The sequence below is a fragment of the Clupea harengus genome, chromosome 12, assembly GCF_900700415.2.
Source record: "Clupea harengus chromosome 12, Ch_v2.0.2, whole genome shotgun sequence".
NCBI lineage: Eukaryota > Metazoa > Chordata > Actinopteri > Clupeiformes > Clupeidae > Clupea > Clupea harengus.
Window position 1 is genome coordinate 13283970 of NC_045163.1, and position 27964 is coordinate 13311933.

At 43.3% G+C, this 27964-nt stretch overlaps 2 protein-coding genes across 3 annotated transcripts in view; both read left to right on the forward strand.

Moving 5' to 3' along the window:
- camk4 (calcium/calmodulin-dependent protein kinase IV) overlaps positions 1-9807 on the forward strand; it is a 30142-nt gene extending 20335 nt beyond the window's left edge. Inside the window, exons 7-12 of the mRNA XM_012817040.3 lie at positions 3286-3376; positions 3737-3811; positions 4038-4113; positions 6237-6363; positions 7368-7520; positions 7800-9807. Of these exons, the coding sequence (XP_012672494.1) occupies positions 3286-3376; positions 3737-3811; positions 4038-4113; positions 6237-6363; positions 7368-7520; positions 7800-7964 (687 nt within the window). The 3' untranslated portion in view covers positions 7965-9807. The remainder of the gene's footprint in view (positions 1-3285; positions 3377-3736; positions 3812-4037; positions 4114-6236; positions 6364-7367; positions 7521-7799) is intronic.
- A 317-nt stretch (positions 9808-10124) lies between these two features.
- On the forward strand, positions 10125-26792 carry kcmf1 (potassium channel modulatory factor 1). 2 transcript variants are annotated; one of them, XM_012815637.3, is made up of 7 exons: positions 10125-10342; positions 13872-14039; positions 15539-15678; positions 16436-16537; positions 17551-17734; positions 22925-23246; positions 24567-26792. In XM_012815637.3, the coding sequence occupies exons 1-7, from the start codon at positions 10327-10329 to the stop codon at positions 24829-24831; spliced, it is 1197 nt and encodes a 398-aa protein (XP_012671091.1). In that variant the 5' UTR covers positions 10125-10326; the 3' UTR covers positions 24832-26792. The 2 variants fall into 2 exon arrangements, with proteins under 2 accessions (XP_012671091.1, XP_012671099.1); XM_012815645.3 differs by having other exon boundaries at positions 17557-17734.
- Positions 26793-27964: the final 1172 nt, after the last annotated feature.

The following is a 27964-nucleotide window of genomic DNA, read 5'->3' on the forward strand; positions in this document are numbered from 1 at the left end:
GAGGTTAACTATTCAGAAAAAACGAAAATACAGGCTACTCTGATAATTCACTGATTTACTACATTGCACTTAACATTTATGAAATAGCGTTAGCAAGCATCCTCCATGAGACGTTCTGTTTTCCAACATGTAAGCTTAAACCTAAGTTATAGATATATCATATATGTCTATGATAATTGCTGCTAGACACTCACTGTTCTTGTGGTCCCACAGCTCATTCTCTTTGAAATACTGGAATAGTGCTTCTTTAACTACTAATAATTGACCATCATTGAGAAAAATGACAACTTTTCTGTTAGCCATATCTCATATGCAGCAGCTACTAAAGCTAGCTTAGTTTATTGTTTCCATGGTAACATGAGCCGTCTCATAATAATTCGCTTTTCAGTCGGCCATTTCTGATATGCAGCACATGAAGGTACGAGAACGGAGGGCAAAGAAAACGGTGCATGATTTGTATGCTAGGCTATTTGCAGATTCTGCTCCATTTTTCTCAATGATGGTCAATTATTATTAGTTAAAGATGCACTATTTCGCACTTCCTATAGTGCATTGCAATGCCGAATAAAATTACCGGTAGCTCTGCTAGCGTCTGCCAAAAAAAAAAAAATTAATTTTTAAAAAAAATATATTTTATGACTCGTCGACAATAAAAATCATCGTCGACCATTTTTCATAATCGACATCGTCGATTACGTCGACTAATCGTTGCAGCTCTACTCCTCAGTCAGTCTTGCACCATTAGTGCTGTGAAGTGGACACTGACAGCATTGCTTTGTCCTAAAAGGGGTATTAATTTAGCAGGTTAGAAATGATTATAAGGAAGACAAGCATTAGGGGGAGATTCACAGGGTAGAACGCTACAGAATTGGTTTGTATCTGCTCCGGTTTCAGGTGGGTGGGTCCGGGTGAAAGCCCACACTTGGCAACCAGGGGAAACAACATGTGTTTCTTTTGTGCTGATGTTTCTAAGCTACACAATGTCCACCAGGACAGTAAATCAATGGTGGGTGTGGGCCATGATCAAAAGTGTTTTAGAGGCACGATGTAAAACTTGCTGCTATGGGGGCTATGTGCTGTGCAGAGAGTATGTGGATGAAATGTGGGAAGTATATCTGTCTGTAAACCTACACACACACACACACATGCATTTACACAGATCTATACATTTTACACACGCACACGCACACAGATGCTCCAGATTAATATCACCATTGCCATGTAACAGGAAATGAAGGTGTTGAGGGGTTAAGACAGTTGCCATATGATTAAGGAGTGGGAGTGAGAGTCTTGTCTCCATTGAAAGGTCAGGCAAGAGCTCTAGCAGAGGGGCCCTGCCCAGACTTGTCCGTCCCCCTAATGAGTCCCACTGTAAAGACATATCAGCTGGCCTTGAGTTGTTGGAGCTGTGTGTCAAAGTAAAAAGTACATGCTCCATTTGAAGCTCTGGAGGGAAATCTTTTGTTTGAGAAAAGTGAGGCCCAGGTGACGGATGACCTTAGCCATGACCTGGCCCAGATGCGGTTTGATCATTCTAAAATTACATTACAATAATTTGTAATAATTTATAATAATTTACTGGCCAAGTAATTATTATTATTTTTTTTACAGTAGGCTTATTCCTAACATAGATTGAAACACAGTAATGTACTGAAAAAAAAATATTACAGTGACTTTTGACTTTCTAATGGTAATTTACTGGTAAGGTAAGGTAAAACTTGTTTTTGCAGAAAGGCGACTCAGTACTCTGCTGATAAAATACTAGAAAAGACCTACACTATGCTACTGCCCAATAGCTGCCAGTAACTTACTGTAGTTTTGACAGGAAATGTTTAACAGTCGCATCAGGGCTGGATAAAGGCCGGGCTCGTTCTGGACCTGGGTGCTGTTCAGTAAAGCATAGCACAAGCCTTCTGTGTTATGATAAGCTACTGTTTCAGCAGTTGGGTATGAAGATGCTGGCCTGATGTTGGAAACGTGTGTGTGTGTGTGTGTGTGTGTGTGTGTTTTAGCCCCATGCACTAAAAAATGTCACAGTCTGACAGTGCATCACTAATTCCCCACTACTCATCATCTTAGAAAGAGCCATGTGCAGTGTCAGTATTTATGCAAGTCAGTTTTATAAGGCACAAAGATCTCAAGCTTGGCAGGGTTCACACACGCCGCCACAGCCCTAAGAGTCCGGTGTGTTTGACAGAAAAAGAAATAGCCGCGTCCACCAGTTTTTTGTCCTGGTGAGCTGCTAGATGTTTCGGCAGTGAGGCTTCCTTTGGGTTACCCTGGCTGGCCTGCCTGTACCACATGCAAGTACATTCATCTTGTCACAGACCTCATCCTTGATAAGGACCTATACCAGCAAATTACACTATTGATACGGGAGAAGTTACAATTCCAGCTGTTCCCACTTTGTTGATTTACCTATTTAACACTAGGAGTCTTGATTACTGCAACGCCCTCCTAACGGGCCTGCCGGCTTGCGTGGTGAAACCACTACAAATGATCCAGAACGCGGCGGCGCGTCTGGTGTTCAACCAACCGAAGAGGGCACACGTCACCCCGCTACTCATTGACCTCCACTGGCTGCCTGTAGCTGCTCGCATTAAGTTCAAGTCACTTATGCTTGCCTACAGAGTGCTTGATGGTTCTGCTCCCACCTACCTAAATGCTCTTGTAAGGGCAAATGTTACACCCAGGATGCTGCGCTCTTCTAGTGAGCGTCGTTTGGCACTGCCGTCTGTGCAAGTACGGCAGTCCAGACTATTCTCAATTGTAGTTCCACGTTGGTGGAATGAACTACCCAGCACTACCAGAGCAGGGGCGTCCCTCTCTACCTTTAAGAAGCTTTTGAAGACCCAACTCTTCAGAGAGCACTTCCCGTCCTAACTGGCACTTCGACTAGTGCGAAACTTGCAATTACAGCAGTTACATTTCTGCACTTCTTTTTTCCTTTTTATTTCATTTTGTTATATTTCTTATGTAAAGTAGTATTTATTTATTGTTACACCAGGTTCTATTGCTCGTAGCTTGACTATTCTCTCCCTTGTACGTCGCTTTGGACAAAAGCGTCTGCTAAATGACTAAATGTAAATGTATTACTCTTAAGACTAGACAAAACAACACCCTTTTTTTAAACACTGTTTGTTTCCTAGATCAGCTCTACTTCTAGAAATCTTTCTCTGTGCTTTTGTAAACAGTTTTACTGAGCCTTTGTAGTAAAACATTCACAGCCAAGTGGTTGTCAGCGGGGGATGAGTGCCTGACTGAGAGATTGTTTCCTCTGTGCAGTACCTCCATGAGAACGGAGTGGTTCACCGAGACCTGAAACCCGAGAACCTCTTATACGCCACTTCTGCCCCAGATGCCCCTCTCAAGATAGGTGAGTCACTGAGCACACCCACCCCAAACACAGAGATCAGGGATGAACTGGTAATGCCTGATCAGCCAGAGAGTATAGGGCATGTGGAATCAGAGGTGTCCCTACCACAGATGTCTATGGTCCCTACTACAGGCGGGATTGCTAAAAATAGTGTCAAAGTCAAAGAAATGTGCTAACTTACTCCCAGACTTTCAGCTCTCTGCAAAAAAACTGTGAACAGGCAATGGTTTATTTGAAAATGCAATGCAAGTTGTATTGTGAGTATTTGGTTTATGGCCAATACAAGTAGAATAAAAGTAAGACTTATGACTGCAAGATCATTTATATGACATTTAGAATGACATCCTGTTTCCTCTCCAGCTGATTTTGGCCTATCAAAAATTGTGGATGATCAGGTCACGATGAAGACTGTATGTGGGACGCCGGGGTATTGTGGTATGTGCCAGTCTTTTTTTACTCTTTTTCTCCACCAAACTCATACTTTTGGTTTCTCTTTCAATTTGAAGCAGTAAAAGAAATTAGTAGTTGTTCCTGCATGATACACTGTGGCTGTATCCTTTGCCTGTCTGATACGGCCCTTTTCTATCTTTCTCTACCTCTGCTTCTTCCCTCTCTCTAAATCTCATCTCTCTTTCTCTTTCTCTCCATTTCTCTTGTCCAGCTCCAGAGATACTGCGGGGCTGTGCGTATGGGCCTGAAGTTGACATGTGGTCTGTGGGAGTCATCACATACATCTTGTGAGTTCAGAGGACCGCCCCCACCCCACTGGCCCTACTGATGACAGAAGTCATCCTAGGACCATCTATGTGAAATATTTCTAATTTTCAAGCTAGCTTTTCAATTCAGAGCTATTCAATTCAGAGCTCAAATGTAAAAACACTTGCAGCAGGGCGAAAAGGTCACAACTCAATGATATACAGTATATATTGCTGTGTTCCCACCATTCTTAATGAATAATAACGGATACATTCAAATGTAGCCAGTTAAACTGTTCAGATGTTATGAAAGCTCTCTTGTTTGGGTAGATTGAGAGGATTACATCATATACTGTATGTCCTTCCCTGCCCTGACATTTAAAAAGTAGTTCCACACGCTTACAGTGAATTATAGGTTAATATAAAAATGTACCTCTGGTAAATGTCAGATAAAGCATCACCAACAGTGACCATTTTCACGCAGGATGAGTGCAATTTTGTGTGGTATTATTTGTCTCAAAATAGCATTTCACAACTACAAACATTTATAATAGATGAATATGTTCTTAGAGGCAGTGTTAATTTTGGCAGCTATTTTAGATTTAGTCTTAGTCTTTAGACGAAAATGCATATTAGTTTTAGTCACTTTTAGTCATTTTTATCCTCCTTAGTTTTAGTCTAGTTTTCGTCGACGAAAACTCCGAACATTTTAGTCTAGTTTTAGTCGACGAAGTCTCATTACATTTTAGTCTAGTTTTAGTCACATTTAAAAGTCCATCTTATAGCCACATTAAACTCCTTTCCTTCCCTTCTCAGGCCAAGGGACCCCTTGTGTTGTGTCTACAACTGCATAATAGTCAAGCTTGCAGTACTTAAACTGTGGATGCAATTAGTCTCTAAAAAACAGATCTCCTAGTATATGCCTACAGCTGAATTCCAATGAATTCAACTTAAATAATAATTTTAAGGCAATACTTAATTAACAGTATCATTAAAATATAAGAGAATATCAAGTCTAGATTTTGAAGATTCAAATGATGTGATAACACAATACAACTACTATGCCTACCTGGCCTTAGTTAAATCAACCACATATCCTCCATATGAATTGCTGTGCAATCTGATAACCAACATATTTAGCTAGACGGATAGTTTGAGAGTTGAAAGAAGTGCCAATGATAATAACAATTGCATAAATAGACAAGGATATGTAAACCAATCACGTATTCATTTATTTTTTCTTGATTAATGTCATGCGTGGCCTGTCCTATAGTCCATTCTGCAATGCGTTTACTAGCTAGTTATCGATAGCTAGTATAACGTAGCTAGCAATCGATAGCTAGTATAACTTAGCTATGCTACCTCATAGTTAGCTAACGTTAGCTAGCTAAACGTTTTGGAACTCATTTGCCAAGCCAAACGGGAGGTTTCAATCGAAAATGACTAGCTAGTTATACAAGCTGACACAACCTATACACTCGACTGCACCTTTGAAGTTAACTTAGCGTTGGCTAATATATTCTAATAACTAGTTAACATTAGCTAATTAGCTAACATCAGCTAATTTACCTTGGCATAAATGGCAGGGTTGTCTTGTGCTCTTTCAGGTGCCTCTTGTTGTGTTCTTCCCACCTATTTTGAAGCCACAAGGTTTCTCTCCGGTTATTGCGGTGCATTGTGTTTTATTTTCTGTCAAGTTATAATTAAAGACTGTCCAGATATCTATTCTTATTTTTCTTCCAGTACCGAGTGCTTGAACTTCAGCCATCATAACGTCTGTTAGGGCGTCACTTGCATGTCGGGGCATCTCAGGGAGTGGAGGAGGCATAGATACAGGACTGGGCAACATTCAACCAATGATGTGCATACAAGTTTAGAAAAAAAAAAACAATTGTGACTTAGTCAACCACCAACATTTTCGTCTCGTCTCGTCTCGTCAACGAAAGTTAAAATAGATTTAGTCATAGTTTTTATTTATAAAGATCCGTTTTCGTCACGTCTTAGTCTCGTCTTAGTCCCGGGAAAAAGGTCGTTAACGAATATTTTTCGTCATAGTTTTCGTCAACGAAATTAACACTGCTTAGAGGAAGACTCATTTTTGTTTACCACATCCACTTATTGATTTATTTGGCTGCTGTGGTGATCCATCATCTTTTCTGTGACAGGCTCTGTGGCTTTGAGCCGTTCTTTGACGACAGAGGCGACCAGTACATGTTCAAGCGCATTCTCAACTGTGAATATGAGTTTGTCTCCCCCTGGTGGGACAATGTGTCACTCAACGCCAAGGACCTTGTGAGTATTCACCTCAAACAACAAACAATTAAAACAAGCACACAAAAAGATGACTGTGCTGTTTGCATCAATCTGCCAAGTACAGATTGTAGTTCTTTACCTACAGTGCGGTGTAGAAGCTGGGTTTCTGAATAAGAACAGGCCTGTCCTTAACAAAGCTGAAATTTGTTCAAGAGTAAAAGCCCAAAATATCATAATGTCAAAGATACTGGAATATTATTAATATAGATTTACACTTGATGAACATGTCCTGTCTCATATCAAACATATATCCCACAGTGTGGTGTATTGCTTACAGGATACAACCGTGTTTCATCTGAAGCTAGGAGGGTGGTGAAACAAATTGGAGGATTAATCGTTTCAAAATGAGAAATCAAAATTCTCTTAGAAAATCACCCCCCCCCCCCAGTTTTCCTTCCTTGTGTGTGTGTGTGTCTGTGTGTCTGTGTGTGTATGTGTGTCTGTGTGTGTATTTTATGTGTCTCAAAGGACCAGTAGAAGTTGTGCCACGTAAGGCCCTTTTTTTGTCTCTCTGCAGTAACCAGATTGGGCTTCTGGTTACACAAAGAGTGCACACTAATCAAGTGTATCTATCCTGACATCCAGGCAGTCATCTTAGTCAGCAGAGACTGGCTCCTGTCGAGATTTTGAGGACCGCTCTCATGTTTTTTTAATGAGAACCCAGTGCAGTTTCAATCTCTCTCCTCTCTCCTTTATTTTTTTTTTGCAAGGTAGGGGGCTTGTTTTTAGAGATGGTTTTCAGAAACCATTTCTGAAGTGGCCATCTGGTATCTCCCTTTTAGTATAGCCAGGAGCTGAATTAAAAAAAAAAAAACATGCACTCTCTCTTCTGACCATTTGTACCATGGCTCTATCTGTCTAAAACTGCACATTGTACTGACTTTATCTGTAATTGATATTGGTCTGCAATGGGCAATTAATGAATTGCTGGCTGACCCAGTTACACTGCCATTATTATTGTTGTTGTTGTTGTTGTTTGGCAGGTGAAGAAGCTGATTGTCCAGGATCCAAAGAAGCGCCTTACTACACTGCAGGCACTGCAGCACCCCTGGGTGACCGGGAAAGCGGTTAACTTCGCCCATATGGACACGGCTCAGAAGAAGCTCCAGGAGTTCAACGCACGCCGAAAGCTCAAGGTAAGGAAACCCAGCCACTCCAAGATCCGGGCAGATACGGGTCCAGTTATGATACAGTAAGGTAGTACAGGATGGTATATAGAACAGTACATAGTGCAGTGGTATAGTTTCCTATGTGTAATATAGGTTAACCTTTTAACCTTTAAAATATCAGAATGGATCTTGCAGCTTGTGTAATTACCATCATTCATTTTATAATGAAAAGAAGGATAGTTGTTAGCCACTTACGAAGTAAAAACGATTGCTTGACAATAGCTAATGTGTACCCCAACTTAACAGGCGGCCGTCAAAGCTGTGGTGGCGTCCTCTCGGCTGGGCAGCGCTGGCAGCCACAGCAACCAAGACAGCAGCAAGAACAACTGCAATCACTCGTCCAGTCAGGAGGGGGTGGAAAAGAACGACACACAGAAGAATGAGACCCCGCTTCAGGAAGAGGGCTCATAAGCCCACACACAGAACCCTGTTCCCTTTCTACCACAAATTTAACATCGAAAAGTCATCATCCCCCTCCAGTTCAGTCGAGGCTGAGAGCAAAGCGTTGCTGACCCGACAGAAGACTTCTCTACCCCCACCCCCCCTCCCCCAACAAAGTTGGAAAAGATTGAAGTCTTCGCTTGGTGTCAATGCATGTGACTGTTCCATGTATTCAAATAGTATGTGTTATTGGGCACATGGCCATAACCTAACAACAAGTATTTCACTTACAAAAGAGATTCTCTTTCTCTCTCTCTTTTTGTTTGTTACCTCGGCCAAGGAGGTTATGTTTTCACTACCATTTGTTGGTTTGCCTGTCTGTTAGCAGGATTACGCAAAAACTAACTGGCCGATTTTCATGAAACTCGATGGAGGGGTATAGCATGGGCCAATGAAGAACCCATAACATTTTGGGGCAGATCAGGGGCCGGATCCAGGAATTTCTTTTTTTACTTTCTTTAACATTGCGAGATAGGGCATTTGGTCTTGGCGGAGGTCTGCACTCTCTGAGCGCCCTTCTAGTATGTCTATTATTTTTGTGAATATCCATGTCATAGCCCAAAGTGGGCAGCTTAAAGCAGTGGTGAATGTTATGCAGCCTAAAGGTACAATGTGAGACCTACATGTGAGTTTATAAAGGTTCACACCATCCTTTGGCTACCCAACAGTCAGAGGCTAAAGTGCTTTTAAGCACCCTTTTTCCTCAGTTGGCTATCCAACAGTCAGAGGCTAAAGTGCTTTTAAGCACACACACACACGCACACACACACGCACGCACACACACACACACACACACACACACACACACACACACACACACACACACACACACTCTTTTTCCTCAGTTGGATTGTTGATTAGTATTTTGCTGCTTTGGTAAGAAAAAAAGTGTTTTTTTAAATTTACAGAACTTAATTAGATTTATATGCCATACTCATTGTTTTAAGATTCAAATATTACAATTTCCAAGTGATTGTTAAATATTACCTTTACTGTAATGTCAAATGAGAATGCCTTATCTTATATTAACTAGTTTTTACACATTAGTCATAGTGACAAGTATTTCTTAACTTATGTAGGTTTTGGAAAACCACGCTGGAAGAAAAACTGTTTTCGTATGGGGTAGGAGAAGCAGAGCTTTAGGAAGAAGGTCTGGGTCTTCTCTTTATGTCAAATACAAATGTATTTATTTTCTGATTCTGTAGTCTTGCAAGGGAGTGCATACTGTAATTATTCAATATGGTGATTTAAACAATCCAAGTCAGTGCCAAAAAGGTAAAAAAAAAATGAAAAAAAAATGACATCCAACTCTAAAGTTGCCTAATTGGTTTTGCTCCATCTCTGCCATATGGATTGTCGCTGCAATCAGTCAAATATTTAGTTCTGTTGATTTCCAGGACTGTGGTGTGTGTGGACTGTGTATCCAAAGAATCCTGTGTATCAAAGAAAGAAAATGCCACCTGCAATGTTTTTACCTTTTGAAATGTACTCATAGCATGCTTTAACTTTAACAGTATCAGGGAATGTTGTTGATGAAAAATATAGTTGATAAAAGACACCCAAGGAATGTGTTGTATGACAAGGGTTCTTGTTTTGCATGTAGGAATGCTGAACTTAAGTGCTGCAATTGTTTAAAAATGACATGTAATCTATGTTTTATGATATGATCTTAGGACTTAAGACCTGAGTCATGTTGACACTGTTGTGTCACAATTTGTTAAAACTGCTTGTTTCTATGTCAGATGACTTGTTGAAAAGAATCTGTAAAATCGTTAAATAAGTCAGAGAAATAAATCATATAAAATTACATAGACTTAAAAAGTGTTTTTGGTTGCTTTCAAATTAACAGTGTCATTTTGATGGCAGCCTAATGGTAGGCAGGACCATAGACATATATATATATATGTATATATGTCTATGGGCAGGACAGAATGCTGTGTTTTGGCAAAGAGGTCAAATCCTTGCATGAGACACGCCTTTTCATTTATTTTTTTTGTACTGGCTCTTCATCTTATATTCAGTAGGTGGCGATATGCTCATATTCCTCATAACTTGAGAAGCTCGAGAATTTACCGCCGTCATACCACCAAAGAAGAAGACATAAGTTAACAAGTACGCCCCCTAGCGTTCTATCCATAGTCCGCAAATGCTCTATCACCACAGCTTCATGACAGACAGGGAGGGGGAAGCGAAGAACTGTAAGCCCCGGATCCATCTTCAAGAGAAAATTAGAAAGAGAGACCGCGTCCCAGCTTTACTTCTTTTTAGCGGCATCTTTCCGTGTGATCCGTGTTAGGGAGCCCGAGGAGGGGGCTGTGTCACTGTCTGTAGGATGTCCCGACATGAGGGTAGGTGAAAATTATTCGATCTAGTGCGTCGTTGGGTGAGAATTCTAGACTGGCTAGTCTTGAGCCGTGGGTTGCCATGTTTTGTATTGAAATGCATTGGAAAAGACTCATGATGGCGGCCGCCATGAATTTTGCAACCTTTCCCCAACCTCCCCAGTTCCTTTTTAGCCTGCCAGTTCAAATACTAGAATCAGTGTACGTAATGAACAAATTCTGCAGTAGGGCGTTTACTTGGCTTTCGACTGGAGTTATGTAGATGATCTGTTTTGTACTCGCGGCCGGGTTGATAGGACGTCGGTAAGCTAGTTAGCTACCTGGCTAGGAATCACCCTATGCTTTGGCCTGTAGCAAAGGGCGAATAGAGTACTCGCCACGGGATTGCATTTTTTAACTATTCCTTGTCGTATCAGTCTCCTGACTACTTGAGAGGTGAATGCACTGTCATGGAGGTAGCTATTGATAGGTCAAGGCCTTGTCGGGCCTACTACAAATGAGCAAGCTATCGCCGAAATTGCTGTCTCAAACTAACGTTAGCTCGCTTGGTTTGATTGATTCTCAAATAGTTAGCCAACTTGGCTAGTTAGCTTCCTCTATGCAATCTCTTCTGCATAAATGAGCTAATAATGTAGCTACCTAGCCCGCTAGCTTTGTGCTTGAGTCATGATGCAGCTATGTTGTACATACCGCTAGCTGCCTACCAAGAGCGAATGACTTGCACGACTTGTCTTACGAGCTAATTAGCTAACGTTACGGTTCAGCTGTACTAGTCACGGTGCCTCGCTATAACGTTTCACAAATATGTCACTTATCTCACAACGCTTAGCAGACAATCGTATCTGCTAAACTGTTTTAATAACTAGCTAGATAACGTTTAATGTTAGTAAATAAGTAGCTAGCCAGTTAGATAGCTAGCTAACTTTGCCAGCTCGATTGATTACATTGGTAGCAATGTAGTTAGCTAACATGGCTAGCTTTGTTGGTTTGCTAGTTAAGAACAATTCCCTACTTTGGTCAATTGTGAATACGAGGTATCAAAGGATAAGTTATGGTCATTGATAGAATATATACCGTCAAATATTTATGAAAAACAAACGCTAACTTGTATGTCAGATAGAATGAATAGCATTGTATACCTCTGTTTTACATTATAAAATTGACTTACCGATAATAGACATGGGTCAAGTTTTTTGCGTTTGAATAGTGGTTTGTGTGAAATAATAACAGATTTATGTCATGGAAGACATTTTGTGATGAGAGCAATTGAAATTGCATGCCTAGAAGGGCTGCCAACATTTTCTATGCTCTAGTCTATTGTTTGTCTTCAAAACTAATTGCATATGATCTAGTTCAGTGTTTGTCTCTATGACTTTTAAAGTTCTTAATCCAATTTTTAATTGTGTTCTTTCAAGCACTGTGAGGTCAGATAATTATTTGTCTTGACGTTTGACCTAAAATAAAAAAATACTCCATACTAGTTACATGTGATTAAATTAATCAGCAATAGCTTACAGCAGATGCAGTTACAAGAAGTGCTCTCCCTGGACAGCCACTGCAGTTCCTCTGTGGGTACAGCTGTTGACCGGTCACCTCCCACATCATCAAGGTGATGACAAGGGGACACACAGTTTCAGGAAGTCACTCATGTTGGATATTTACCGGGTTGACTCCATACAATGCAACTGTCCCTTTGGATCTGGACCAGATGTTGGGAGTTCCCTGTCTGTACCCTGTCAGAATTATGGCAATCGCCCTGAATCTCTTAAGTCATGAGCACTGTGCAGAAACCTCCACTTCTGTAGCATTTACAAGACCGACACGTTTAATCACTGAGTTACAGTAGCTAGGTAACCATGTCAACCCTAAAATGAGATGCTCAAAACTCTCATCTGTGTGCTCTCTTGGACAACTGCTGAGAGTGGCTCTTGTTGTTGTCCCTTTTTTGTCACTCCCCTTCACTTTGAGGCTACTTTCATTGTCTCAGTGCAAGGCCAGCACATTCAGGGTCCATCGGTTTGACTGGCAAGCTTCTAAGAGACCTCCGATTCCAAACTTGCAGTGACTAACACATCCGACCTGCAGAAAAGTTTTGAAGACTCTAATTAGTCCCACTTCCTTTCCATCCTTCTTAATGTTAGAGCAGTTTTGCCTGATGAGATTGGACACTCCCCCTGTCTCGCTGGCACGCACAAACACACGCACACACCCTCACGCTCTGCTTCACTGTCAGTGTCTTTTTGTCTGATCGCTGGGAATTCCACAGGTAGAGTAGGGAATTAAAGTTAACAGCAGTTTAAATGTAAATTAAATGGCTGCATCTTAACATATGGGGGTGTAATTTAACGGTAGCGATACAGGGAACGTGTGTGTTGCATGTATTGCATTTATTAGGTGACATGTCTAAGTGATAACTCACACATGGTGAAAGTGCCTTGCATTGGCCTCACTCTTACTCTCTCCCTGTTTGTTTGTTTTTTTCTCATTTAGTTTCCTTTTTTAATATACAATTAGATAAGAAATTTACCCAAAACTTTATTTTGTATCGCTCTTTGTCACAGTGATGACAAGCAATTTATAATGTTGTATAGGATGTGTGTGTGGATGTGCTGGTTGTGTACTATGTTCAGTGTGTGAGGTCTGGAAGGGTATCAAGTATGCACCAAGATACTGAGGAAGCCCTGTTTTTTGTTGGCAGAGTGGCACATTTCAAATGTCAAAGCAAAGACTGAAACTCTTCTTGAATTTCTAATTTGGAAAGTTTCCTCCATAGCTGCTGAGCAAATTGCAGAATTACAGCTTGGTAGCCTTTTAGTGACTTTTGCCCGCTAAACGCACTACAGCAGCGAGACTTGCCTTTTTTGTTTGTGAACGTTCAAATCTCAGAACTCAGCTGAAAGGGCAACACTCCAGATTGGCAATACACTTATTTTCAGACGATGCCCATGCAAATGTTTCACTTGGTTCCTTTTTTGGTGCTTCTTTAATATTTTAGATTTGAAGTGTCTAGGATGGCTTATATTTCAAGTGTGATCAGTTGTCGCATCTGACTTTCCTGTCTTTAGATGTCTATGTAAACTTCCACGTTGTCTAAGTTCAGGTTGGCAGTCAAAGGATTCACACCTGTGTCACATCCCATGATGCATCAGTCGTGTGTCATACCTACTTGCACTGGTAAAAGCGGAAGCCTGAATGTTCATCAAAGGCTATCCCCCTGTCATGTCCTGGCCCTTAACCTCTAGCAGATCTGTGCCAGTATCAGCTAACAGCAAATGCAGAGGCCCACCTAATACCCACGGCCAAATGGTGGCCAGGCTTGGAATGTAACAACCCCCACCTCTGCACAAAGACACTCAATGGAGGCTCTGTTGTCACCCCCCCACCAGCCAAGCCTGCGAAAGTTGGCATGGCAGCCCCCAGGGTCTGACTGCTTTCTGTTCCTGTGAGTGGACAGTATGTCCAGGTGTAAACGTTGGCGTCGCTCTCTCTACATCCCCCTCTCTTTTCTCCCTCTCTCTCTACTCCTGCTCTGTAGGTGTGAGCTGTGACGCGTGTTTAAAAGGGAACTTCAGGGGGCGCCGCTACAAGTGTTTAATCTGCTACGACTACGACCTGTGCGCGTCGTGCTACGAGACGGGAGCCACTACCACCAGACACACCACGGAACATCCCATGCAGTGCATACTAACCAGGGTAGACTTTGGTAAGCGCGCACACACACACACACACACACACACACACAAAGTATGCTCCCTGTGCACACACACACACACACGCTTACTCCTGTGACCACCTAGAAGATCTCCTTGAACAATGGTTGATCCTAATGAGTATCTACAGGCAGGCACACACACACTTACTTTCTCTCACTACTGAAAGACATTTTTCCACTTGTCCTTGTCCAGACACATTCAGTTGGATTATTCTGTATTGGCTCAAGCACAGTTCTGGTATTTCAATTGACATGAAGCAGGAGTTGAGCTACCTTTTTCCTGCAGAATTGGCCCATAAAGATGTCGTACGTGATTCGTTTTCGCAATAGGTTGTCAAGATTTGAGCTCGACAGCCAATCAAATTACACCCCACCCTTCTGTGCTCCTGTAGCGCCGTGTTGGCTGGGATAGTTTATGGCTCGGTCCGAGCCACCTTGTGTGTTTCCCATTTGCAGAGCCAGAGGCTGTGTACGAACACCAGAGTCATTTTGAGCACACACACTGAACGGACAGCTAGAGAACTGTGAGGAGCAATTTGCTGAATTTGACAAAACGTGTATGGGATTAGAATTGCCTCAACCAATCTTACCTTAGCAGCGGTTTCTATGTGAGGGAATTCTGTTTGATTTTATAATTGTTGTTATTGTTTTGTGACGTCCGCAGCACACTTTTTTTTCTTTTTTCTCTACACGGGAACGATAAAATGATTCTGAAATATCTGAAACGCCATTGTAACCTTCTGGTTGACTGACCATTAATTACTTGGAAAACACATTAAATAAGTAAATATTGCATTCAAATAGATGTGAATAGAAGAGCTTTCTTGGAGAGCGCAGGCCTCTACCAAGGCCACATGCTGTTTCTCACTACAGCAGTGAAAGTGAAACTAAATTCATAGATCCGCCCTGAGATTCGGATTCTTATCTGCTCCAAAATTGAGTTCTCCCTTGGCCCATGGTACACCTTTCATGAAAATTGGTCTGATAGTATTTGCATAATCCTGCTTACAGACCAACGCAAAGACAAGGACAAACAAACAAACAAACAAACAAACTGCAACGAAAACATAACCTCCTTTGTGGAAGTAATTAAACACAAGAGGGGGTTTGGTTGCAGGATTACCGCAAACTGCAAGATGGTAGTCATCAATACAGCGGCAAGGACATTTTTAGACCGCTGCAGCCCTACAGGTATCGCTTAAGTTTAAAAGGGGGATTACTCTTCATACTTCCACTGCTTTTCTGGTGTTCTGTGGGTAGTTCCCAATTACAAAGATGTGAAGGCTGAAAAGCATTGACGAGCGTAGCAACAGTAACTTTGAAAGTTGTAGCGAATGTGTCCATACTCACTCTCTCTTCTCCCTTTCATTTTAATTCAGAATTCCCTTTACAAAGAAAATCATGGAATCAATGAGAAATGAGCCCTTAGGTGACTTGTATTTTTTTTTTGCGCTGCTTGTGAATGTTGGTTCTTTTGGTCCCTCTGGCAGATCTGTACTATGGCGGGGAGGCCTTCTCAGTAGAACAGCCTCAGTCATTCACGTGTCCCTACTGCGGCAAGATGGGCTACACAGAGACCTCCCTACAGGAGCACGTCACCTCGGAGCACGCCGAAACCTCCACGGAGGTGGTGAGTACTTCAGCCCTACTCTTCCTCCCCCTCTCTCCACCTTCTCCTCCTCTTCCTTCGTCCGTCCCCAAGCTCCTCGGCCCCCTCAATAATTTCAACCTCCTCCTTGACGGTCAACAATTCTCTCCAGACTCTTTTGATCTGAGGATATGACTCAGCCTTCCTTTCCTCGCCCCTCTAAACAACCGATCGGAGATCTGAGAGTGTGTTTTCTTTGTTTGTTTACGTTTGCATGTGGTCATGTTGCAGGTGTTGGTACTAAACATGATTTTTTGTAGAGTCAGGCAGTTGGCTTTAAATATAAGTAAATGTGCTCCTCAGGGGGGTGAAACTATACACTGATGATATGTTCACATATTTTATGGAGTCATGTAGTAGATTTGTGTGTCTGGAGATTAACTCTTGATCTTGAAGGGAGTTTCAGCGGCGGCCGCTGTCATTCTTTTCCTTGTGACATACAAACAGCTAGGACGTACCAACAAAATCATTAAGAGGTTGTATCCGATGTGGTGTTAGGTGATGCATCGTGCTCAAGGTGTATTTGACCCAGACTAGTACAGTGAGTCGGTGCTTTGGCCATCTGGGAATGGTTGTGGTCACAGACTGAACCCTCGTCTCAATGGCGGTTTTGTTTTTCACCTCCATTCAAAATCTGCTTTAGTGTGTAGAGCATGGCTCTGCTCCAGCTTGTTGTCTCTTCACCGGGGGTAAAAGTCTTAGTTTTCATCCTCTGCCCCCCCCCCCCCCTCTCTTTCAGATTTGCCCCATCTGCGCTGCCTTGCCCGGAGGCGACCCCAATCATGTGACAGACGACTTTGCCGCTCACCTCACACTTGAACACAGAGCACCTAGAGATTTAATATCCTCTCATTGGCACCTTCCTGACCGCTGATCCACCACACACAGGGTTCTGTCCGCTGGTTCTAAGTGGCTTTGGTGTTTATGACGTGCTCATGCCTACTTGTGCGTGTGTGTTAACGTGTGTTTGTTTCTGTGTTTGTGTGTCTGGTGTCTGTATTTGCATGGGTTTGAATTGCACAGGTTTTGTATTTCAGCCTGGCAAGCTGAACGTTTGGTTTGTGTGGGTGAGTTGAGTGAGAAGGAAGGAACGTGTGTGTGTGTGTGTGTGTGTGTGTGTGTGTGGGGGTGGTGGTGGTGAGTGAGTAACTAACTGTCGCTTCACCAGCTTGCTGCACTCGAGGTGTGACTTGATCTTTGTCCTGTGTGTGTGTGTGTGTGTGATGGTGGTTAGTAGATTTTACTAGCTCTGCTCAGTGCTGTGTTCATTCACTAGTTTAGCAGTGCAGGAGGGTGCTGTGAACTCTGGACTGGGTGTGTACCATATCTGTGCTGATAGTAGTTTGCTCACTCCACTATGTACACGTACATATGTCCTTCAGCTCCCTCAGTGTGTGTGTTTCATGGGGGTGTGTCAGAACATCTAGAATATTTCTATTATATTTCTATATTTCCAATATAATGCTGGTCTATTCTGACAGACGTTGATCTGAATCAGGAATGGTTTTCTTTTATTATAGCAGAGTGCATGTAGCCTAATGAACAAAGTGTACCATGAGAAATAGTTGATAGGAGTTAGGAGCATGTACATAATTTGTCATTTGCCTTAATAGGGTTTGCAGTGTTGCTTGAAGCCACTGCTCGTCAGAGCGTATATATATTTATGATTCCATGTCTGTGTGCAGTACTAGTTAGTGTTTGTGTGTGTGCACTGTACAGTACAGGACTTTTTCTGTGTCTGTGGATATGTATGGATGCATATGGCTGCGTACTGTCTTTGTGTATGTCTATATATGTTCCGCATGTGTCTGTATGTTCTGCGTGCTGCGTTCTGCGTTCTTCCTTAACGTTCACCCCCACGATGAGACCAGTGGCGTGCGGCACGTGCGCCGGATGTTCCACCCTGGCCGAGGGCTGGGGGGTCCGCGGGCCCGCCGGACCAACATGCACTTTACCAGCAGCTCCACCGGGGGGCTCTCCTCCTCACAGAGCTCCTCCTACTCTCCAAGCAATAGGGAAGCCATGGACCCCATAGCAGGTATGTGCACACAGCTGTCTGTCGCTGTCTGTAACACCTCCCTCCTTTCTCTCTCCGGATCTCTCTCTGTCTGTCTGTCTGTCTGTCTGTCTGTCTGTCTGTCTGTCTGTCTGTCTGTCTCTCCATGGCTCGCTCTCTGTCTGTTCTGCTGTCTTGTCACTGTAGGTAGGAGAGTTGTTTTGTTCTTGCCCTCCTTCTCTCCCTCTCCATCACTGTCTCCATCGATCATACTCTGATGTCTAGATCTGTAGGGAGGAGTGTGGTTTCTTCCTGCTCTCTTTGTTTTCCTCCCATGCTGTCTGGCTGTCTCCCTCCTCCTGCATCTGTCTCTTCCGCTCAGTGACTCTCCCCTCGTCTCTCTCTCTCTCTCTCTCTCTCTCTCACTCTCACACACACACACACACTAGTATTTCTTTCCTCGCGGCTTCCTGGTCTTTCTCCTTGATTTGAACGCTGGTCACATTACACCCTGAAACCTGGTCCCACTGCAGTGACCGTGGTTACATGCATTCGAATAACTGGCTTAGTCGGACTGAAATCGAATTATCCGTTTCATGTAAACACCTTTGTCCGACTATGTGCGGTCCGACTACGATCCGATTAACACCCCTGGATAACTCGATCCGATCCGGTTGATAATTCGACTATCGCGGCATGTAACGGTGAATTGGATTAGGAACTGGACTTTGCGTCTTTGCGCATGCTTGAGATCCCGCCGCCCTCCTCCCTCCCTCCCTGCCAGGTCGTGACCCGGAAGACGAAAGAGAGATACGTTGTCTCAACTGTTCATACTAATGAGACGTTTTTTTATGAATATCCTGTAGACTGTCTCACAAGCTTATTCTTGTTGATTATAAACAAACATAACAGAAGAGGTCCGAATATATGAGCACCTTTACAACCCATCCTTAAACACGTATAAGGACGTTCCACATTTTATTTGCTTAAAACACACAGCAGTACTGTCAAATCAATTCAATTCAATTTTATTTATATAGCGCCATAACAATACAATTGTCTCTAGGCGCTTTACAGAGCCCAGAGCCTGAAATCAGCTGTCACTCGGCTATTAACTGACCAAGATTGTATGGCAATGTTGCGAAAGCCCATTATTCCGACAGCCTGCTGTTCCGAAATTGTCAGCACAGCAAGGTGAACCACTTTAGCCCACATGCACATCCCAAATATTTGTATGATTGCCAAAGCATGCTGCATGCTTTGTCAGTGCTTGACAAGATCTGCGTAATGTCCTGCGACAATCTGCCGGTGATTTCCTTCGCATGAGTGGTAGCCTACCCCATATTCAAAACCAGAGTAGGCTAAGTTAACAAATATTGCCTAGGAAAAGTTATATGCGTGATAGCCCGATGAGCGTCTCCGCTCTGCTGTGCAAACGAAATGCTGTGTGTGTTTTGTGCCACTTAAAATATTTCAAAATTTTGCCAGGGGGACTATTTTTCGGAATATCGGGCTTTCGGAACACTGGGCCGTCCCCCCTGACCAATACCTGTCAAACTCGGTGATAGTATTCACAACTATTTTGTCCTTCATTCTATCAAATATGATGAAATTTGGTATTGTACTCGTGAGGCAAGCGTGAGTTTAGTTTTGTTCGGTTATTTGGCGCTGCCCTGTAAAGACAGAGACGCAATACCTTCCTTTATAGACAACAACGATCATACACTCCCATTGCACTCAAACAACCACACTCAAACGAGGAGATATTGTATAAATTAGCCTATTATGTATTGTATTAATTGCACAGAGTTCCAGTGGCGCATGCAACCGTACGCACTGTGCGTACCTTCTGCTACGCGAGAAGAAGAAGAAAATATCATGAACGCATATTTATTACAATGGGGAAACTATAAAATCGGAGTACGGACAACTAATGCCCAGCGTTGACGATGCAGATACAGAGCTGGAAACAGCTAAATGAGTTACAGCCGAAACGCAGTGAGCTTTATCAAGCCCTGGAAAGTTCGGCAAATTTCTACCCAAACATTCATTGCGTCCTGAAGGTCTTGTTGACGATGCCCGTTTCCACAGCGTCTGCTGAGCGGTCATTCAGTACAATGCGTCTTAAGACATATCTACGAAGTACGATGACTGACAAAAGACTGACTGGACTTGCTCTCATGAATATTTACACAGAATTGGAAATCGACAGCGAAGAAGTACTAAAACAATTTTATGCAACTGGCAGAAGGGCAATGCGTTTTAACTGTAACCCATTATTTGCGTGCGTGTGTGATTGTAAGTCGCTTTGGATAAAAGGATAAAAGCGTCTGCTAAATGACTAAATCTAAAATCTAAATCTAAACACACTGAGTGACTTCTCTGCGCCCATCTACAGACTCTAATGCCTCTTAAGAAAAGCAGTTCAGTGGAACCTCCAGATCATCTGTGGAGATGTTTGAGATTTGTTGTTTATCTGTGGAATGCCCTGCTCTGAAGTGAAGCCAGGCTTCCACGGTATGATGGGAGAGCTTCTGATCAGCTAATCTCTATGATTTCTGTCATCACTCATGACCGATTCAATCTTTTGATGAGCTGGAGCATCAGAACATGTTACAGCTTGCTGGATGAAACTATAATGTCCTGATTCACACCAGTAAACTTTGCCTCAAACACTTACCTGCCATATGATCTGCCATAATTATGTTGTTGCCAATACATTTTCAAAGCCTGTTAAGCCAATGGGTATCTGCCCCAAACTTATCTGGGCTTATCGGAGTGCCTTGTTTGGTGCTGTCTGTGCCAAGCCTGTCTGGCTGTGGCTGAGGCCGTCTACGTGAATGATTCCTCTGTTGCTATCGTGTAGCCTCACCCGACTAAGCCCTTCTCGCTTGTGTTGATTGTTTGAGGCCCAGGGGAAAACCTCAACAGGATCTGTAGCCCAGGAGACAAGGCCACAAATATTGTGATTTTATTTCGTTTAGTTACGCAACATCCATTTGAAAAGCAAATAGCTGTCTTAAAACTTAACAGAGAGAGATGTTATGTCCTCAAAACCTCTTGACTGACTTGAGATCTTCCTCATGAAGTGTTATTCTGTAAAATATCAGATTGAGCAGGTTTGTCACCTGCTCCCTTTACTACCCCTGATGTATTTGGTACGCCGTCACTTTCATTAGTTGACAATCAAATCAAATCAAACTTTATTTGTACAGCGCATTTCATACAAGGAGGTAACATAATGCGCCTCACAGTAGAGTTGGCGGGTTTACAAACACTTGACAATGGCATGTCAAGTCATGTAAATCAACTTCCTTGTTGTGAACCAGATAAGCAGCTTGATTCTAAAAGTCACAGCAGTGTTCAGTCACTCAGGTAAGAATTTCAACAGTGAAATCTTCATGATGGCTTTGTGAAGATATAAGCTACTTGTTTGCTGTATTGCTGTAGGGGGTTAAACTTGGCATACAGTGTAATCCAAAACTGAGCTCTTCAGAAGCATCCAGACGCTAGAGCCAGGTGCGTTGCATCTAGGCTGCAGGAGACCCCATCAGCTGCCTGTGCCATTTTTCTAGGTGACTGTAGCCACCCCTCTGTCCATCCACTCAGTCTGGTGATGCGCCCCGTCTGCAGGATCCTCCTGCAGCAGATTCTCCAGCTCCAGCTCTATTCCAAACATCTGATGCTCCTGTGTCTGTCCTCTGGGAAGCCGTCAGCCGAGGCTGGTCGTGTCTGACCGTGTCTCAGTAGAAACGGGGCCCATAGAGCAGCTCTCTGGGGAAGCAGGAAGGCGTTTGTCATCTGACCAGACTGTCCCCGGCCCGGCCCGGCCCTGCTTCTGGGCACGGCTAAATACAACTCTGGTCGGGCAGACTTCTTTTGTCATGTCACAGTTTAAGAAGATTCAAGATCCTTTTCAAAAAGCGTAGACATTCTGCAGGTGTGGAATGGGATTTCAGATTTGTAAAGGCATAGTTATTACACATACATGAGTTAAAAGCCGCCGTAGCCACTGTCCCAGTTCAATGACAGTTTTCCTTTAGGTCGCCCTAGTTTGCCAGTACATGTAAATGATCTTGCCCGATAACTTTAAAATATCAGCTACTGTTATTTTTCTGTCCGTCTCCTCTGGACTATTGGATCAGTTGCCTCAGGATTCAGTGGACTGCATTCGGAGCGTGACAACACACTGACACAGGTTTCACTAGATCCACTCGGGCGACCCCGTTTACTGTGCCATGCTTGCGTGCCTGGCGACACATTTCCACTACAGTACCCATTGAGAATGAGCACTGGCATCCCCGAGACCATCCAGGCTCATTAAACTTCATTGTCTCCGTCCGCCACTTCTGCAAGAGGAATTAATTGTCACTGTTTTGTTAGGGGTTGCCGCTGGCAGCCATTCATTTCATACTGGTGTATTTTTGGAAATGTGCTTGTTTAGCGTTGTGATGTGACAAAAGGCTTGAGGTTCGTTAGCATGGTTAAATAAAGGGACAGCCCAGGCGTGTGTGCTACCCGCTAGCTCATCGCATTTAGCCTGGTGGCAGTAGCCTGTGTGCGCATATGCACACATCATAGCTTCCCCTTTGGCAAAACGAAAGCGCAGCCAAGAGCTGAAAGCGTTCTGTTCGGCCCGTTTCCGCCTTGGCACGGAGAGCAGACAATGGAGAGGCATGTGGAACCAGGCATGAAGTTTCCCTTGGCCATTAAAATCCCACCTGGTAGTTTTGGCAATGGGCGCTGTGTTTGAACTGATGATCGAAGGAAAACAAAGCCATCCCCAACCCATCTGGGTGGCAGTAATGTGTCTCTCAGCCTGATAACACATTCCCCTTTCTCTCACTTTCCCTTTGCCCAGTTTTTTTTGTTCTCTCACTCTCCTTTCTGTCCTTTCTCTCAATCTCCCTCCACTCTGTGCTGTTGACTTTCTCTCCCTCCTTCTCTCTCCTCCCTCCTCTCTCCTCCCTCCCTCTATTATTTCTCATGTGTTGCACTCATTCTTTCTTTGTTTTCCCGTCCTTTTCCTTCATTCTTATTCCTTTTTTATTTCTCTTTCAATCTTTCTCCCTCTTCATCTTCTTTCCACATCTCCCCATCTCCCATCCATCCACCATCTCTCTCTCCAACCTCTCTCTTTCTCTAATTTTTCTTGCCTTCTTTTCTCTTCTTGCCCCCATCTGTCAATCCCTCCATCTCTCTCCTAACCTCTGTTTCTGTCTCTCTCTCTAGAGTTGTTGTCCCAGCTGTCGGGCGTGCGCCGCTCGGCGGGCGGCCAGCTCAACTCGTCAGGGCCGTCGGCCTCGCAGCTGCAGCAGCTCCAGATGCAGCTGCAGCTCGAGCGCCAGCAGGCGCAGGCAGCGCGGCAGCAGCTGGAAACGGCGCGCAACGCCACGCGGCGCAGCAACCCCGGCAACATCAGCGGCGGGGGAGGAGGTGGGGGTGGCAGCGGGGCGGCCGCCATCCCGCCCTCGTCCAACACGGCCAACAACCCGGCCAGTCTGCCCGAGAGCAACACGCTGGCCCAGCACAGCTCCCAGTTCCTGCTCACACGGTGAGCAGACGCAGCACGCCCCCGTGTGCGCACACCCATTCATGGGCGTACATGTTCACGCGCACGCACACTCTCAAACGCAATTTCATTCATTCATTCATTCATGCATGAATGTACCAGGGTTTCCGCTAGGATGTTTTCTTGCCGATCCGTTGTGAGGATACAATTTATTTTACTGTACAAATTTGAAACGTACATGTTGCAGTCTATTTACACAAATGTGATGTACACCTAGGTTGATGAAAGAATGACAACGGCCTCTAATTAATTTGACTGTTACAATGAACAGCAACGATTAAGTGAAACGAATAGTAATGATTGCAGCTAATGTTGAGGTTTTGCTCAAAGATGTAAGCTATTAGGAAACATCTGTAACCTGTTCTCCAAAAAGGCTACATGCCATCAGATGTACCATACAGTGTACCAGGTAACATCTTATTTTCTCCTTTTTCATTGCGATAAAGTCCTTTGCTGCTGACTTCAGACGACTTCACAGCTAATTTGCTTATGCAGAAAGCAGGACCTCTGTGCTGGCGCGCTTGACACGGGCACAACACCGGCAATTTCAGCCAGTGTAGCCCAGTCGGGTGCAGCTCTCTGGACCCCCGTAGAGCTCCGTCATCATTGCTACTACATATTGTTGTGCCCGCTTGGCATCAGAGAGGGGGGCATCTGCTGATTGAGTCGTCACTTCAGGGGAAGTGGTGCCCTTGTGGTGAAAAAGAAAAGTAGCCTGTTAATGTTTTGCTGTCAAAACACAAATGTTTAGGGATAGCCTGTTATAGCAACGTTTTGTATGAGCATTATTACCGGACATTTTGACTGGCAAGTTTACAGTGCAAAAGTGGAAACTCTGTAATGTACGTAAGCACACACACTTTTCACACACACAGATTAATTAATGAGTGTACATATGCATGCGCGCACACACACACTCATTCACAAAAACACATGCTCAAACACACTGCACAATGCAGAGGCCTAGCTCCACACTCGGTATCTTGCATGCTGAAACACACACACACACACACACACACACACACACACAAACTCCTCCGTAACAACATACCATCTCAACCCTCTTCTCCTGGTAAAGTCACTTCCATACATAAACCTTAGTACTCACTACACACACACACACACACACACAACCACATCACACACAACCACATCACACACATACGCTGTTGATGTTTTTTTTGTTTGTTTTTTTGGTGATCATTTTTGTTTTGTTTGTGTTTATGTAAGGTGAGCCACACACTCATACACTCGCTCACAACCCTAACCCCCTTCATCCACCCCTCCCCACCCTCCCCGCAGGTTGAACGAGCCCAAGATGACGGAGGCGGAGCGGCAGGCGCTGGAGGGTGAGCGGGCCGACCGCAGCCTGTTCGTGCAGGAGCTGCTGCTGTCCACGCTCATGCGGGACGAGAGCTCCTCCTCGGACGAGGACGAGCGCCGAGACTTCGCCGACTTCGGGGCCATGGGCTGCGTGGACATCATGCCGCTGGACATGGCGCTGGAGAGTCTCAACCTGAAGAGGGAGAGCTTCACGGGCAAGGAGCCTCCGCCCCCTCCTCTTTGATGACGCCCCACCACCACCGCAACAACAGCAACCGCAACGCAGACTATGTCCTCTGTGCTGTAACTGCCAATGATGACGATGGTGGCGGCAAACAACAAGGAAAACAAAAAACGTCAACAACAACAACAAAAAAGAAAATGACAACAACAAAACAGCCGTTCCCCCCACCCCACCCCGTTTTGTTTGCTTTTTAATTTTTTCTTTTTCTGTTTTTCTCCTCGGGTTTTTTTTTCTTTTTCTTTTTTTTTTTCGGTGATTTGTAATTTCAGGTCTGTCACCTTTGTTACATTGTATAAATCCATAATGGAGAGTGTAAGAGTGTGTGTGTGCGTGTGTATTGGGAGGGGCGGGGGGGGGGATTAAAATACAACAACAACAAAAAAAGAAAAAAAATACAAACAAAGCAAGTGAGAACAAGCGTGCGTGCGAACGAGAGCGAGAGAAACAGCTGCAGAATGAAAGCGAGCGCGAGAGATGAGATGAAAATAAATATATATATACACATATATATATATATAAATATATATAAAAATAAGTTGATAATCAATTCCACATAACTCATTTTTTTCCTTTAGCAGGTGAGCGTAGGTAGCTGTGGCAGACCTTGGCTTCCTGTGTCCATGCAAAAAGGCTCTCCTTATAAATATCTCACATTCAAAAACTGAAGAGGAAAAAAAACCAGAGACCTTCTCTTATGAAGCTGCTGTGTGTATTTATGACTATTAATGAATAAAAAGTGCTTGGATGGTTTACCATAACTTACTGCATGAGGTTCTTTGCAGCGTGCATGATTTTTTTTTAATGACAGTCATTAAAAAAAAAAAAGGACAAATAATCCCAAAGCTTTCTTTAAACATTATTTTGAAGGGTTACTTGAACAGAATTTGAGTGAACTATTGTAGAATTTTAAAAAGAAAAAAAAAAGTTTTGTTTTTGGTTTGTTCATTTTTCTTTGTTTTTTTTTCTTTTTTGGTTTGCTTTTATAAAGGACACAAAAAGTTCAATCGGAATCTGCAGTAGCTTCTCATAAGAAATGGATGCAATGTGTAGTGTGTCTCCCAGCTCCAAACCTGTCCCTTCCGTCGTGACGCCATCTTTTGAGTGGTCTTGCAACGGGGGCGCAATGACTACTCTCATTGTTCAATATATAACCAGTTCAGCAAAAAAAAACAAAGAAAAGACAAAAAAAAAGTAAAAGTAAACCTAAACACAACTTAAGTGATTTTCTTTTGAAATGAAGCTAGCAATGTAGAGGGCGGTCTTTCTACCTGCCCGAGGACTTTCAAAAAAAAAAAAAAAAATGAAAAAAAAAGACACATTATAAACTTGGAGCAGCAAAAAAGAAATCACACCTCTTGTCATTTTTTTTTCTCCTAGTTATGTCGATGTTTTAGTGACAAGCTGTGTTTGAGGAAACACCAAATGTAAACTGTCTAACATATGCACCTGTACAGCAACAGTTCTTCATTCTCATAGCTCTCCTCTCATCTCTAGTACGTGAGGCCCCAACATCTTTGTCAGTTCAGTCACCTCCCCCCCCCCGTCTTCTCTCCTGGCCACCCAGTCTCTTTCGTCTGTGATGATGGAGCGCTTGAGACTAGCCACATTGCAGGCCTATGATCTTTATTTTTTCCCTCCCACTTTGAGAAGAAATTATCTAATTTACTCTGCTAAAGATAGCACCTTCTATTTATTCAGATTTTTTTTTTAGTTTTCATTTGGTTTTTTATTTCTTTTCTTCTTTTTTTTTGGACTCACTCTTGATTCTTTTTAAGCCTTGTGATTTAAATCATGCCACCTCCATGCCTATACTCTTATCCTCTATGTAAAATACAATGAGATGTATATTGAATTTGTGCGTTTAACTTTCATAATGGTTCCAGGACATGGGCAGACTTTCTTTTTTAATGTTTAATTTAGAATACTACAATAAAACTGCGCACAGCTTTTGATGAAAACGACACACTACCCCTCCTCTTGCTCTTTGTGGCTGCGATGTTGCTGTGTGTTCCCTTGGCTTGAGTTTGAACCGCTAGGTCAAAACAGTCAGTGATGCTCCAGGTAGCGGAGTTCCATAAACACCCTTGGACATTTTTGGAATAGATCTCAGAAAAAGCATATCCGGTAGAACTCTTGGAGGGAAAAAAAACCCGCTTTGTGCTTTGTGCAGTCTTGTGCCCTGCAAGGTTAGGGGCAAGCTATAACATTTCATGCCCTGCTCTGAACACTCTCTATTTCCTTTACTGTAATCTGCACCTTCCTCTCCTCTCATACACACATACATGACCTACAGACACACGTACACACATACACACTGCTATTGATCTCATTCCTCCACATGCCAGCTGTCCCTATCACTTGACTGTGGTTATTGTTAGGCACCAATTTTGGCCTTGGGATGACTCTCGCGTCTGCAAGTGGCCGTTCTGGCAAAAATAGCCTCGGCAGCCAGCAACACGCATCAGATATCCATCTCCTCACACCTCTTTGCCCTAGCCAGCCATCCACTAATCCATCCATCCATCCATCCGGGCAAGAGGCAGAGGGGAAGGGCCGCAGACGAAAAAAGAGGTGACTGCAACAACAGCAGGAAGAGGAGGGACCATCCGCGACGAAGCTTCCTACATCAGGTTTCGGAGCATGACTCAACACTTTGTCACACGATGCGTTAATGGAGGATTCTGATATAAATAGATGACATGCAAAATAAATTTGTCTTAAAGGTGCGGGAGGGAGCCATTTCTCTGTGGCCATGAATTATACAAGTCCCCTTTTACCCACATTTATATTTAATAACATAAAACTTGAAATAGATACTTAAGCTCTTTCAAAATGGTCCTCAAGTTGCAAACGCAAAGAGGATTGGGACATCTCTGTGTCCTCATGTTGATGACCCCAGACAACTTCATAAAGTCTGCAATGAAACAGAACCCCTTCATTTAAGACGTTAAATGTCATCATGGCCTTACTTAGAAATTTGTTCATGGATTCATGTTGTTAAGGTGGTCACCGCCACCAGTGACATGACCCTTTGATCTTAATCACTGAAAACAAAAATGTGGTTTTCTTAATCCAGAAAGGGTTTGCTGTTATGTTGAAAAGTAACGTGAATCTTCCCTAATTAAAAAAGCCC